This window comes from Enhydra lutris, unplaced genomic scaffold (genome assembly GCF_002288905.1).
Source record: "Enhydra lutris kenyoni isolate GAN:26980312 unplaced genomic scaffold, ASM228890v2 scaffoldscaffold108, whole genome shotgun sequence".
NCBI lineage: Eukaryota > Metazoa > Chordata > Mammalia > Carnivora > Mustelidae > Enhydra > Enhydra lutris.
This window is the reverse complement of record NW_019154192.1, coordinates 212,062-227,496: the sequence shown is the minus strand read 5'-3', so window position 1 is coordinate 227,496 and position 15,435 is coordinate 212,062. Positions and strand designations below refer to the sequence as shown.

Here is a 15,435-nt window from a genome sequence, read left to right as displayed (position 1 = left end):
GAGCCCGGAACTAAGGAGCCAGCATCTCCAGCCATGGGGACCAGGCAGAAACCGGGGTCCTCCGTATGACTCAAATCCCAGACTGGGCAACCCACTGCTGAGCTCCTCAACACACCCAATGCCTCCTGCTTCACCAATTGCACCCCAGGACCCACTGCCTGGAATTTATTTCAATGATCTACAAACTGGAATCTTATGTGATCAGGAACGAGACAAGATGTCCACTCTTGCCACTTTTATTCAACACGGTACTGAAAGTCCTAGCCACAGCCATCGGATAAGAAATACAAGGCATCCAAATTGGAAGGAAAACCAAACTGTCACCATCTGCAGATGACATGATTCTAAACAAAAAATCCTAAAGACTCCACCAAAAAACTATTAGAATACATTGATTCAGGGAAGTCGTGGGTAGAAAATTCATTCCCAGAAATGGGCTGCATTTCTACACAATAATAACAAAGTAGCAGAAAGAGAAATTAAGAAATCAATTTCATTTACAATTGCACCAAACAACACCTAGAAATAAATTTAACTAAGGAGCTGAAAGACCTGTACTCTGAAAGCTGTAAAACACTGATGGAAAAAATTGAAGATGACACAAATGGCAAGATATTCCATGTTCATGGATTGGAAGAAATAATAATGTTAAAATGTCCCTGCTACCCAAAGTAATTGATAAATTCAGTGCAATCCCTATCAAAATACCAAAGGCATTTTTCACAGCGCTAGAACAAATAATAATACTAAAATGTGTATGAGATCGAACAGCCAAAGCAATCTTGAGGAAAAACAAAGTGGGAGGTAGCACAAGCCCAGATTTCAAGATATACTACAAAGCTGTAATAATCACAACAGTATGGTACTGGCACAAAACCAGACACATAGATCAATGGGAACAGAACAGAAAGCCCAGAAAGAAACCCACACTAATATGGTCAATTAACAACAAAGGAGGTAAGAATACACAATGGGGAAGGACAGTCTCTCCAACAAATGGTCTTGGGACAACTGGACAGCTACATGCAAAACAATGGAACTAGACCACTTCCTTACACCACACACACAAATCATCTCAAAGGGGTTAAAGACCTAAATGGGAGACCTGAACCCACTGAAATCCTAGAAGAGAGCACAGGCAGTAATGTCTCTGACATCAGCCTTAGCAATATTTTCCTAGACAGCTCTCCAGACACAAGAGAAACAAAACAAAATTAAACTATTGGGACTATGTCAAAATAAACACCTTTTGGACAGCAAACAGAAAGCATCACAAAATGAAAAGGCAAGCTGAATGCGAGATTTTTGTAGATAATATATCCCATGAGACGCTAATATCTAAAACATGTAAAGAACTTCTACAACTCAACACCAGTAACACAAATAAACTGACGAAAATGGCCAGAGAACCTGAACAGATATTTTCCCAGAGAAGACCTACAGAAAGCCAACAGACATGTGGAAAGAGGCTCAACATCACTCATCAGGGAAATGGAATTAAAGCCACAATAAGGTATCACATGACACCCAGGTCAGAATGGCTATAACCAGAAAGACAAGCAGCAGACGGTGTTGGTGATAATGTGAAGAAGGAACCTTCGTGCACTGCTGGTGGGAATGCAAACTGGTGCAGCCACTGTGGACAATATGAAGGTTCCTCAAAAAATTAAAAACAGGGCGCCTGAGTGGCTCAGTGGGTTAAGCCTCTGCCTTGGGCTCAGGTCATGGTCTCAGGGTCCTGGGATCAAGGCCTGTATCAAGCTGTCTGGTCAGCAAGGAGCCTGTTTCTCCCTCTCTCTCTGCCTGCCTCTCTGTCTGCTTGTGATCTCTGTCAAATAAATAAATAAAATCTTTTTTAAAAAATTAAAAACAGAAACACAATATGATCCAGTAATTTCACTACTGGGCATTTATGCAAAGAAAAGGAACACACTAATCTCAAAAGATACATGTACCCTTATGCTTACAGCAGCATTATTTAAAACAGCCAAGATATGGAAGCAACCCCAGTGTCCACAACTGATGAATGGTAAAGAAAATGTGGTGCATACATAGCTATACATAATGGGGTATTACTCAGCCATAAAAAAGGATGAGATTTTTGCCACTTGCAACAACACAAAGATAGACCTGAGAGTATTATGCTAAGCGACATAAATCAGACTGAGACAGACAAATACCATGTATTTGTCCACTTACATGTAGAGTCTGAAAAACAAATGAACAAACAGAGGCCGCTGGCTGGCTCAGTCGGTTAAGCACCCAACTCTTGATTTTGGTGCAGGCCACAATCTCACAGTTGTGAGACAGAGCCCTACAATGGGCTCTACACTCAGGGCAGAATCTGCCTGAGAGTGTCTCTCCCTCTGCTCCCACCCACTCATGTGCACTCTCCCTACAATGAATAAATAAAATCTTTTAAGAAATGAATAAACAAAGAAAAAGCAAAATCAGACCTATAAATACAAAATAAAGTGATGATTGCCAGAGGGAAGGGGGCAGAGGGATGAGCAAGATGGGTGAAGGGAGGGGGAGGTACAGGTTTCCACGTATGAAACAAACAAGCCATGGGAATAGAAGGCATAGCACAGGGAATACAGTCAAGGGCCGTGCAACAACGACGTATGATGATAGGCTGAGCTCCAACTGTGGGGAACAGAGCGTAACATGAGAAGTCCCCTGACTATGCTCTATACTTGAAATGAATGTAACATTGTCTGTCAACTATGCTCAAGTATAAAAAGAGACTGGAACCTTGTTATATTTAAACGCCAAAAAAAATTTTTTTTTAGAACATTTTATTTATTTGACGGACAGAGATCACAAGTAGGCAGAGAGGCAGGCAGATAGAGAGAGGAGGAAGTAGGCTCCCTGCTGAGCAGAGAGACCAATGCGGGGCTCAATCCCAGTATCCCGGGATCATGACCTGAGCCGAAGGCAGAGGCTTTAACCCACTGAGCCACCCAGGAGCCCCCCAAAATATTTTTATATGACTTTTTAGAGATAGTGAAATTGTTTTAAGTTAAAACTGAATTTGTTTTTGCAGATTTGGTCCATTTGTTTTATCTCCGTTAACCGGGTCTATTCTGAAGTATGAAGCTGTTTACTGATAGTAGAGTGTAGGTCCTACATGCCAAGTTTAGCAAACAAATAGAAATTACTTTTTTACTAAAAAGAATGTTCCTCCCCACCCCCGACCCAGGTAATTTAGATCATTCTCAAAAATCACACATCATCTTACAACCTAACTACTGATTCTATACTACCAAAGAAAAGCCCAGCGAGCCCAGGGTAAGACCCCAAGCAGCTCACTAGACTCAGCTGAGGCCCAGCGGAAGGTGGTATTACCTGGCCTGCTCTGGAGGGCTGGACAGTGGACGGAGGGCAGTGCTGTGCCTGGACTCAGCAGATGAAGGCTGTCTGGGACAAGGACTGGGGTCAGCCGCGTGGGATCGGCCCAGACCTAAGGGGCAGAAGGCTTCACTTTAAGAATTGCAAGGAGAAGACAGCAACATGGTCTCCAAACAGTTCTATTACTCTGACAATGAGTTCTACTATCCTTGTAAATAGCTGTGTATGACATAAGTGATCTCACCAAACTAACGATTCAAGCCCCTAAATGAAACTACAGTAGGAACAATAAAATGTACCCAAGTAACCAGCGGTAAAGGGAAAGCCACTGTCACTCTGCACATGTCTGCGTGCCCAGGAAATTGCTAGGAAAGGACACTACCACTGCCCACAGCAACCCCACACATTAAAGGAGATGCCCCTGTTAACCAGGAAAGGCAGGTCAAGAGAGAGGACAGCAATGCTGGGGCTTAGGCGACCCCAGGCTTGGCTCCTGCTCCTTCCTGCCATCTCAGGCAGGCTGCACTCAGACTCAGGTAAGAGGCCTTCCCAGGACCAGAGCAAATCCAGAGCTTCCTGCAACCCTCCCGGCAGCCACTCACCTTCCAGATACATTTCACCATCGAGGCTCCTTTTTGCTTTGGGAATGGGAGTGGAGGAGAGGCGTCTGGAGGCAGTGTCCCTGTGTGGCCTCGAGGCCATGCTGCCCGCCCATGCCTCCGAGGTGCTGCTCTTGTCCTCTTTAGGGGTGCCCACCAGAGGCTGCTTGGAGATAACTCTGTCCTCGGCACAAGTGCGTCTTTGGGATGAATTCGAATCGATGCTCTGGAGTGTTCCTAGCAAGTGGAGGGGTGGTGGGCTCTTGGCTGCTAAAGGGCTCTTAGCAGGGAGTTGACTAACTCTTCGATGGTAATTTCGGAAAGCTTTCTCCAAACGTTCAGTCTCTTGCTCTAGCTCTTTCATCCTGGCCTTGGTATTGGCTACAAACTCAAGGTCAGAATCGCGGGAACTGCTCTCTGTGCTTGCATTTGGGTAACCTATGATCCTTGGTATACCCACCATCGGCCTTTCCTGGTCGAGAGTATTTTTTAAGAAATCCCCGCCTACATCTGCATCACAAGGCACCGCCGTCTTGCCACTCAGTAGTCTGCTGACGGACTGCTCGATCAAAGACTGCTTGGGCCTGCCGTACACTTCGTTCTCGAGCACTGCGGGTTCCAAGAAGACCACGTGAGAATTGACGGGAAAAGGCAGAGAAGAGAGTTAAAATAGATTGAGATCATGATTTTTCAAAAACAAAAGGCAGTATTAAGGACAAGCTTCCACCTTAGTTTCTGAAGCTGCAGTCATGACAGTATTAGTATTTATGAAAAGGTTATATATGTACGTTTCATTACGGATGATATTACTTCACAATCCATTACCACTATCGTGAAATCTAAAAAAGCCCTGAAAACTGAAAATATATTCCTAACTTATTTGGTGGCAAAGCCCAACTGATCTGGTTGAAAAGCTTGACCTGAACCAACATAAACACATTTACAATCTTCAGTTATTCCACTTAGCATGAATATTCATCCATTCGATTGCGAAGTAATTACTGTGTTTCACTGCAGGCTGCTGCGCAGAACCCCCAGGGCTGTGGCAAAATCCACAGGCCACAGCCCCGGCCTGAGTTTCCGATAAGGGAAGGAGGACATGCAGTCACGACAATGCTGTGGGCCAAGAACATTCACTGCTCCCATTTTACGGACGGAGGGCAGAGACTGAGGCTGGCTCACCCAGTGAGCAAGGTGGAGAGCCGCTGGCACTGCCCAGGGCAAAGCCGGCACTCCGGACCACTACCTCTCACACAACGCCTCCTTGAGGACGCCGCCGGGACAGAGGCTCACAATGTGCCACGGGGGGGTTCAAAAGGTTCTACCTTCTTGAAGTATTTTTCATGATATGAGGTCACCAGAATTACAGCTGTGGACAGTGCAGCAAACAGAATTATGGAGAGACAGTGAAGAGCAGGCAAGAGTAGAAATGAGTAAAGGGAAAACCTGTGTGGGGGTGGGGGGGAACAAGGGCCTAACCAGGACAGAGCGCGAATGGGACGGAGGGGGTTTTGGAACAAAGAAACAAGAAAGCACGCCCACTGGTAACAAGGAGGAACCTGCTTTGTGCCTGCAAGCAGTGAAACAAGGTGCAGAAGCTTCGGCATCCCTGTTACGAATTAGGAAGGGGTGGACGTCATGCACAGCGGTGAAATTGGGAGTAAGAAAATGACAGCAGCAACCACCCACTCAGTGTCATGTGTGTCCCAGGCCCCGTACTGCCACCCATCTCGCTTCATCTTCATCCACGCGGCCCAGCGCCACTCCTGGCCCCATTACACAGTGAGGACACGGAGGCCCAAGGAAGTTCAAGGGAGTGTGCTCAGGGTTAGAGAATGGACTTCACCATGGAGACCCAAAACAAGGAGCGCTTCTGGATCCACTTGCAGTGATGCTCGTTTTACTGACCACCCTGCTTCTCGCACGCGAGTGCATGTCTGCCCGGGGACACATCACACCATGGATAAGTCAACTGGTCTTTGCGGCAGGGTCACATGCAAAAAAGGAAAGCCTAGGTTCAGGATGAATCTGGGGACCTCTGTGTCACTACCACACCTCTCCTGAGTCACGGGGCACCTGTGAAAGCAGGTCACTGGAGCGGAGGACCTGGTTGCTAGTCCTGAAATAGAAGTTTTACTTCTCAGCTGAGACATATTTCTATAACTCTTCCCCTGCTAAGAGAACTACTAAAAGTTCACTGAATAATCATCATTACGTTTTCACAAACATCAGAAGCTTTACACACACACACAAACACACACACACACACGTGTTAAAAATGTCTTTGACCTGTCTGGGTTTGCTTCAGTTGCAATTTCAAATCGGCAACCTGTATAGTTAACCTCTTTACGGAGTCGTCATAATCAAGTATCTGGGCCTTCAGTTGTGCAGAATGTTCGATCTGAATAGATTTTGGGAAGGAAAAGAAATGAACATAAGACAAATCACAGCTTATTTCAAAAGGACCAATTCTCTTCTCTGAATTATTCTCTTTATCTTTTTTGCCAATTCTGAGCAGGTTTGTACCCATGAAACCACAGAACACACTAACAAGGAGACAAGATGGCAGGGAAGTAGGAGGAGGCGCCGTTTCAACCTGTACCCTAAAGTGAGCTGATTACCCCCAAAGAACTACGATCACCCATGAAATCAGCCTGAGATCAGAATTATACAAGTCTAGATCTCTATGGCGGCAAAAGACACCACTGGGCAGGTAAAGGGGAGTGGGAACGTCAGACTGATATCGGAAGATAAACAAAAGGGGGAGGGAGCCACCAGAGGCAACCGATTGGAAAGTAATACCCCAATCTGAGAGTGCCCTGCGTCTGGGGACCAGCATTAACTTGGAGTCTGGTTGAAAGCACTCAAAAAGAGCAAAGGATCAAGGGGGAAATTGTGGGAATCGGGACAATTAGGGACAGGGGCTTAAGTCCCCAGACCCAAGACAGCCGCCCCTGGTGCTGAGCCAGAGAGAGTGCGCGGAGAAACCAGGTCTTGGTCCCTGAGCCGCCAGCACGCCTGAGAGCGCGTGGGGTCCCATGAGGGGCTGGGAGCCTCACCAGACAGCAGAAGCATAGCCTTTTTGCAGTCTCCAAGCACAGGCCGTGCTGTGCTATCAGAGGCTGAGATATGCGCGCCCCACACCCTCCCGAGAGAGGTGTGCGCAGGCGCCAGGCCGGTGCTTTCCAACCTAGAAAGACCAGGCACTCCCAGCCTCAGCCAGCAGGAAAATCTCAGGTGTGTTAGCTGCTTGGAACCTCTCTGGTGGTCTGGACCTGCCCAGACAGCCGTCGCTGTCATGGTTTTGGGTACAAGCAGGAGTTCCTGTGTCACCAGGGACCACGACTCGGAACCTGCTCTGCCAATGGCCGAGGGGAAACTTAAGTGCTCCGCAGCACCTAGAGGGGACAGACTGAGGCTTCTCTGAGAGGGAGGTCAGGGTGCAGTTTGCTTTCCTCTAAACCTCCAAAAACCATCAAAAGCTGTCAAGGTGAGAGAGAAAAAAAAAAAAGAATAAACAAACATAAAAACCTCCAGAGAACAAAATCCTGAAAAACCGGTTTCCTGAGAGCCCACCCACTTGAGGGGGGCAGGAGGACTTAACTCAGGGAACATCACTGACTGAAAACCCACATGGCAGGACCCTCCCCCACAAAACCAACCAGGAAGAAAAAGAAAAAAAAAAAAAGGAAAACAAAAAGACGACAAGAGAAACCACCACTACTTCACAGATACAACTTTTATTTTTAATTCGTTCTCAATATTCTGGTTCATTTTTTTTATATAAATAATTTTTTAATCTATTTACCATCACAGTGAAATGTCAAGTACATCAAATTCCATAATAACCTTTTAACCTGAACTTTTTGATACATATACCCGTGTTTTTCTTTCGCTTTTCTATTTTTTAAGATTTTTTTAAATTTTAGTTTAGTTTATTTTTTTATTTTTATTTTTTCATATTCATATAGAGTTAAACTGAAAAGTAACCCCCTTTCCCCAATCAATGCTACCCCTATAGGTAAACCAATTTTTAGTCCCCCTTTATCTTAGGAAAGTTGAGTCCTTTAACAAAGATATCACAATACATCCAGGAAGAATCAAAATAACCTTCCTCGCCCACACTGAGAATATATAACCACTCTCCCATCTTTTTCTTCCACCAGTGTTTCTGTGTATTTGGGTTTGTCCTGATTGTATATAAATCTTATACTTGGGGTTCTTTTTTCTTTTTCTTTTCTTTTTTCTTTCTTTCTTTTTTCTTTCATTTGGGTGGGGACTCCTGATTTCTCAGAAGCGTTCCAGGGTGCACCTTGACTGCACCACAGTCGATACATCCAGCTACATCCATTCAGTCATCTCTCACCAAAATGACAAGGAGGAGGAATGCCCAACAGAAGAAAAATTCAGAGGATGGGCCTTGTGCAACAGAGCTAATGGCTATCGACATAGACAATATGTCAGAAAGGGAAATCAGGCTAACAATTAACCAGGCTATAGCTAGGTTGGAGAAAGCCATGGATTACCAAACAGAATTGATTAGGGTAGAACTGAAAGCCACCAGGGATGATGTTCACTATGTCACGGCAGAACTGAAAGTCACCAGGGATGATGTTCACAGTGCTCTCAATGAGTTCCAATCTAATCTACATTCTCTCAAAGCTAGGGTAACTGAGACAGAAGATAGAATTAGTGATCTGGAGGACAAACAGATAGAAAGGATCAGGAGGAAGCCTGGAACAAACAGCTTAGAAGTCAGGAAAACAGAATCAGGGAAATAAATGATGCCATGAAACATTCCCAAATCAGAATTATTGGAATCCCTGAAGGGGAGGAGAAAGAAAGAAGGCTAGAAGATATAGTGGAACAAGTTCTCCATGATAATTTTCCTAATATCTCAAATGGAACCAGCATTCATATACTAGAGGCAGAACAATTTCCCCCAAAGATTATAGATTCTCAAAAGTCCTCAAGACACCTAAGAGCAATAATGAAGAATTATAATCGTAGGCAGACCCTCTTGAAAGCAGCTAGGACAAAGAAGCTCCTTACATACAGAGGAAAGCCCATCAAAATAATGTCAGACCTGTCCACAGAGACCTGGCAAGCCAGAAAGGGCTGGCAAGATATATTCAGGGCACTAAACGAGAAGAACATGCAGCCAAGAATACTTTATCCAGCAACACTGACATTCAAAATGGATGGAGAGATAAAGAGTTTCCAAGACCTGCAAGGCTTAAAAGACTATGCGACCACCAAGCCAACACTGCAGGAAATATTAAGGGGGGGTTCTACAAAAGAGGAAAAGTCCTAAGAACAGCATTGAACAGAAATATAGAGACAATCTACAGAAAGAAAGACTTCAAAGGTAACAAAATGTCAATAAAAACGTATCTATCAATAATCACTCTCAATGTGAATGGCCTAAATGCCCTGTCAAACGACACAGGGTTGCAGACTGGATAAACTGACAGGACCCATCCATATGTTGTCTACAAGAGACCCATTTTGAACCTAAGGATACACCCAGACTGAAAGTGAAGGGATAGAGAAGCATCTTTCATGCCAATGGGCCTCAAAAGAAGGCCGGGATAGCGATTCTATCAGATAAATTAGATTTTAAACTAAAGACTTTAGTCAGAGATACAAAAGGACGCTACATAATTCTTAAAGGGACTATCCACCAAGATGATCTAACAATTGTAAATATCTATGCCCCCAATATGGGAGCAGCCAATTACATAAGAAAACTGTTAATCAAGATAAAGAGTCATATTGATATGAATACATTCCTCTCTCAGTAATAGACAGATCAAGCAGAAAATCAATAAAGAAACAAGAGCATTGAATGACACATTGGACCAGATGGACCTCATAGATATATACAGAACACTCCACCCTAAAACAGAATACTCATTCTTCTCAAGTGCACATGGAACCTTCTCCAGAATAGGCCACATACTGGAGAAGAAGAACCTTCTCCAGAATAGTCACAAATCAGGACTCAACTGGTACTAAAAGACTGAGATGATTCCCTGCATATTCTCAGATCCCAATGCTTTGAAACTGGAGCTCAATCACAAGGAAGAGTTCAGAAGGAACTCAAACACCTGGAAGCTAAAGACCACCTTGCTAAAGAATGCTTGGATCAACCAGGATATCAAACAAGAACTGGAACAATTCATGGAAACTAATGAGAATGAAGACACTTCGGTCCAAAACCTATGGTTTACAGCAAAGGCGGTCCTAAGGGGGAAATACTTAGCCATCCAAGCCTCCCTCAAAAAAACTAAAAAATCCAGAATACACCAGCTGTCTCTACACCTTAAAGAACCAGAGAATCAACAACAAATCAAACCAACTCCACACATAAGAAGGGAAATAATCAAGATTAGAGCAGAGATCAATGAGGTAGAAACCAGAGATACAATAGAATGTATCAATGAAACTAGAAGCTGGTTTTTTGAAAGAATCAATAAGATCGATAGACCATTGGCCACACTAATCCAAAAGAAAAGAGAGAAAGCCCAAATTATTAAAATTATGAATGAAAAGGGAGAGATCACAACTAACACCAAGGAAGTAGAAACAGTCATCAGAAGTTATTATCAACAATTATATGCGAATAACTTAAGCAACATAGATGAAATGGATGCATTCCTGGAAAATGATAAACTCCCAAAATTGAACCAGGAAGAAACTGACAACCTGAATAGACCAATATCTAGTAACGAGATTGAAGCAGTGATCAAAAACCTCCCAAAAAACAAGAGCCCAGGACCTGACGGATTCCCTGGGGAATTCTACCAAGCTTTCAAAGAAGAAATAACACCTATTCTCCTGAAGCTGTTTCAAAAAAGTGAAGCAGAAGGAAAACTTCCAAACTCTTTTTATGAAGCCAGCATTACCCTGATCCCCAAACCAGGCAAAGACCCTACCAAAAAGGAGAATTGAAAAATCCACTGATGAATATCACTGAATATCACTGATGAATACGGATGCTAAGATTCTCAACAAGATCCTAGCAAAGAGGATCCAACAGCACATTAAAAAGATTATCTACCATGACCAGGTGGGATTCATCCCTGGGTTACAAGAATGGTTCAACATTCACGAATCAATCAATGTGATAGAACAAACCAAAAAGAGAAGAGAGAAGAACCACATGGTCCTTTCAATTGATGCAGAAAAAGCATTGGACAAAATCCAGTATCTGTTCCTGATTAAAACGCTTCAAAGTATAGGGACAGAGGGAACATTCCTCAACTTCATAAAATCTATCTATGAAAGACCCACAGCAAATAACATCCTCAATGGGAAAAAGCTTGCAGACTTCCCGTTGAGATCAGGAATACGACAAGGATGCCCACTCTTGTTCAACAGAGTATTAGAAGTCCTAGCAACAGCAATCAGACAACAAAGAGAAATAAAAGGTATCCAAATTGGCAAGGAAGAAGTCAAACTCTATCTCTTTGCAGATGATATGATTCTTTATATGGAAAACCCAAAAGACTCTACCGCCAAACTACTAGAACTCATACAGCAATTCAGTAACGTGGCAGGATACAAAGTCAATGTGCAGAAATCAGTGGCTTTCTTATACACTAACAATGAAAATACAGAAAGGGAAATTAGAGAATTGATTTCACTTACTATAGCACCAAGAACAGTAAGATAGCTGGGAATAAACCTAACGAAAGAGGTAAAGGATCTGTACTCGAGGAACTACAGAACACTCATGAAAGATATTGAAGAAGACACAAAAAGATGGAAGACCATTCCATGTTCTTGAAAGGGAAGAATAAACATTGTTAAAATGTCTATACTGCCTAGAGCAATCTATACTTCTAATGCCATTCAGATCAAAATTCCACCATTATTTTTCAAAGAGCTGGAGCAAATAATCCTAAAATTTTTTTGTATGGAATCAGAAGATACCCCGAATTGCTAAGGAAATCTTGAAAAACAAAAATAAGACTGGCAGCACCACGTTACCGGATTTCAAGCTTTACTACAAAGCTGTGATTACCAAGACAACATGGTACTGGTATAAAAACAGACACATAGATGAGTGGAACAGAGTTAGAGAGCCCAGATATGGACCCTCAACTCTATGGTCAAATAATCAACAAAGCAGGAAAAAATATGCAGTGGAAAAAAAGACAGTCTCTTCTATAAATGGTGCTGGGAAAATTGGACAGCTATATGTAGAGGAATGAAACTCGACCATTCTCTTACACCGTACACAAAGATAAACTCAAAATGGATAAAAGACCTCCACGTGAGACAGGAATCCATCAGAATCCTAGAGGAGAACATAGGCAGTAACCTCTTCGATATCAGCCACAGCAACTTCTTTCAAGATATGTCTCCAAAGGCAAAGGAAACAAAAGCGAAAATGAACTTTTGGGACTTCATCAAGATCAAAAGCTTCTGCACAGCAAAGGAAACAGTCAACAAAACAAAGAGGCAACCCACGGAATGGGAGAAGATATTTGCAAATGACAGTACAGACAAAAGGTTGATATCCAGGATCTATAAAGAACTTCTCAAACTCAACACGCACAAAACAGATAATCATATCAAAAAATGGGCAGAAGATATGAACAGACACTTCTCCAATGAAGACATACAAATGGCTATCAGACACATGAAGAAATGTTCATCATCACTAGCCATCAGGGAGATTCAAATGAAAACCACATTTAGTTACCACCTTACCCCAGTTAGAATGGCCAAAATTAGCAAGACAGGAAACAATGTGTGTTGGAGTGGATGTGGAGAAAGGGGAACCCTCTTACAGGGTTGGTGGGAATGCAAGTTAGTGCAGCCACTTTGGAGAACAGTGTGGAGATTCCTCAAGAAATTAAAAATAGAGCTTCCCTATGACTCTGCCATTGCACTACTGGGGATTTACCCCCAAGATACAGATGTAGTGAAAAGAAGGGCCATCTGTACCCCAATGTTATAGCAGCAATGGCCACGGTCGCCAAATTGTGGAAAGAACCAAGATGCCCTTCAATGGACAAATGGATAAGGAAGATGTGGTCCATATACACGATGGAGCATATGCCTCCATCAGAAAGGATGAATACCTAACTTTTGTAGCAACTTGGACGGGACTGGAGGAGATTATGCTGAGTGCAATAAGTCAACCAGAGAGAGTCAATTATCATATGGCTTCACTGATTTGTGGAGCATAACAAATAGCATGGAGGACATGGGGAGATGGAGAGGAGAAGGGAGTTGAGGGAAACTGGAAGGGGAGGTGAACCGTGAGAGACTATGGACTCTGAAAAACAACCTGAAGTTTTTGAAGGGGTGGGTGGTGAGACGTTGCGGGAGTCAGGTGGTGGGTATTAAGGAGGGCATGGATTGCATGCACCGGGTGTGGTGCAAAAACAGTGAAGACTGTTACACTGAAAAGAAATGAAAAAAAAAAAAAAAAAAAAAAAAAATAAGAACTTGCTAACAAGTTTTCTAGCTCCTTCTTTACTTGTCTCACACAGCAGCTACTCCCAGACAGGAGACAGGCAATATTAAGTCGCAGGGTGAGGATCAAAGGATACTTTGAACAATGGGCACCATCACGACTTGGAAAACCATGTGTGTAGGGGAGTTTACTTTCTTCTTGATTGTATCACTATTATGAATATAATGTCACAATCACTCAAGAATTTTCTCAGATGAGAAAGAACACTGGTGGAATGATTCGCATATGGGGGGAATTTCTCATGTTAAAGTAGATCTGATTTATGCTGGTGTGACGCACACCGAGTTTACACACCCACAAAGTGCACCACCCTGACACCGGGTGAGCGCAGAGCAATACTCACTTCACTCTGCAGCTGTTTCTGCAAAGCCTGCTTGTGGCTTTCGAACTCCTTATGCTCAAATGCAATAGCGTCTTCTGCTTTCTTCAGTTCTTTCTGAAAAACCGCCAGCTCAGGAGATGGCTGACCTATACCTATGGAGGTAAAAAAGCTTGGTCATCACCAACCTGAAGTTTTCTCATTTCCCTTCACAAAAGCAGCTAAAGAGGCTTTAAGATGGTTTTGCCCCTTCTTTGTATGCACACAATTAACATTAGTTTTACTAAATGGTCTAAGAGCAATCCTGAATCACCAATTTCAGAACAAAAGAATTTAGTGCACATAACTGCAAACTCTACCACTCTTCAGAGTTCTACTCCCAGTACAAGGACTCCTTCAAATCCTCAAATGAACATGAATGATCACCTCCCTCTTCTACTCTGCATAGAGGCACAGAAAGAACGCTCTGTCAAAGCATGCCTGTGATGGCCCCTAGGTCCAATTCGACCTGTGCCTCTTTTAGCGGCACTCAGGGTCCAGAAAGCAAGCAGATGGTGTTCCCAGTACGGGCCATCAGAAGACCCTTTAATAAAGAGACAATTACATAGGGGGGCCACAAAGGGTGGCGCAGTTCCCTGGGCTGGTACTGCAGCCATGCGGTTATCAGTCCTCAGACCTGGAGGGTCGGGAAGGGAGGCACTCCCAGAGCTGGACAGAGCGAGCAGGCACAGGGTGCTGGTGAAGCGTCAGGAATCTCACTTTGCTGAGGCCCAGGGCCAGCCCAGGGCTACTCCGCAAGGAGGAGATGGAGAAGGGATCACAATCACCTCAACCTCGCTCTTCCCTCCTTCCAAGCGCTTGATCGTGTCCCCACTGGCCGGGAGGGTTCAGAGGGCAAGGGGAGCTGGGGACCCTCTTGTGTCTTAGTGCCACAACTGTGCAGCAGCAAGCAAAAACTAACTCCGATTCAAGAATCTTAATTTTATAAAATCTTCCCAATTGAAGCTTCCCTGACAGGACAAAGTGCTTTCAGAATACCAAGCTAATAGCAATTACAAAGCCATGCCAATTAGAAAAAAAAGACCTACGGTTTAGGAGACGCACGTTTTCACTTCTAGTCTCTTCCAGTTGTTGTTTGAGTAATTTATTTTGTGCCTGAAGCTCCAGTTTCCCTTCTTTCAGGAGCGCATAGTCACTCATCTCTCTGACCTTTTCATTCAGCAGATGGTTCTGCTTGGTTACTGCCGAAGACAGGGCTCGGACAGACTCTAACTCAAGCTGCAATTGAAACAGAAAAACCAGTACTTGAACGGTGACTTTACAGGTTTGCCTCCGTGTAAGCTGGCGGGCCGCCCAGAGGTGGGCGTCACCACTGAATTAAGGCCCCTTGACAGAAGTCTGGTTCTCTGCAACAAGACCCCAGCTCCCGCAGTACAAGTCATCTTTTGCCCTAGCGCTGGGCCAGGGGGAAGTTCATCCAGCTGCTACCGTGTACAACCCTGTCCTGCAAAGCTAGTGCTTCTGATCATTACCCCATTTTCCGGATGCAACTAAGGGCTCAACAAAGTCACGGAATAAACAGTCCGAACACATCAAGAGGATAAACGAAGATAAATTACATATGACTAAAATTGAAGTTTCATACATTGTCTTAATGTCTGTTTCAAAACAAC

The 15,435-nt window shown here is 43.8% G+C and overlaps 1 protein-coding gene across 1 annotated transcript in view; it reads right to left on the bottom strand.

Moving 5' to 3' along the window:
* Positions 1-3,344: 3,344 nt before the first annotated feature.
* LOC111139456 (oral-facial-digital syndrome 1 protein-like) overlaps positions 3,345-15,435 on the bottom strand; it is a 51,500-nt gene continuing 39,409 nt past the window's right edge. The window contains exons 13-17 of the mRNA XM_022491720.1: positions 14,851-15,040; positions 13,787-13,917; positions 6,240-6,351; positions 3,954-4,559; positions 3,345-3,463 (exon numbers count right to left, since the gene is read on the bottom strand). Of these exons, the coding sequence (XP_022347428.1) occupies positions 3,345-3,463; positions 3,954-4,559; positions 6,240-6,351; positions 13,787-13,917; positions 14,851-15,040 (1,158 nt within the window). The remainder of the gene's footprint in view (positions 3,464-3,953; positions 4,560-6,239; positions 6,352-13,786; positions 13,918-14,850; positions 15,041-15,435) is intronic.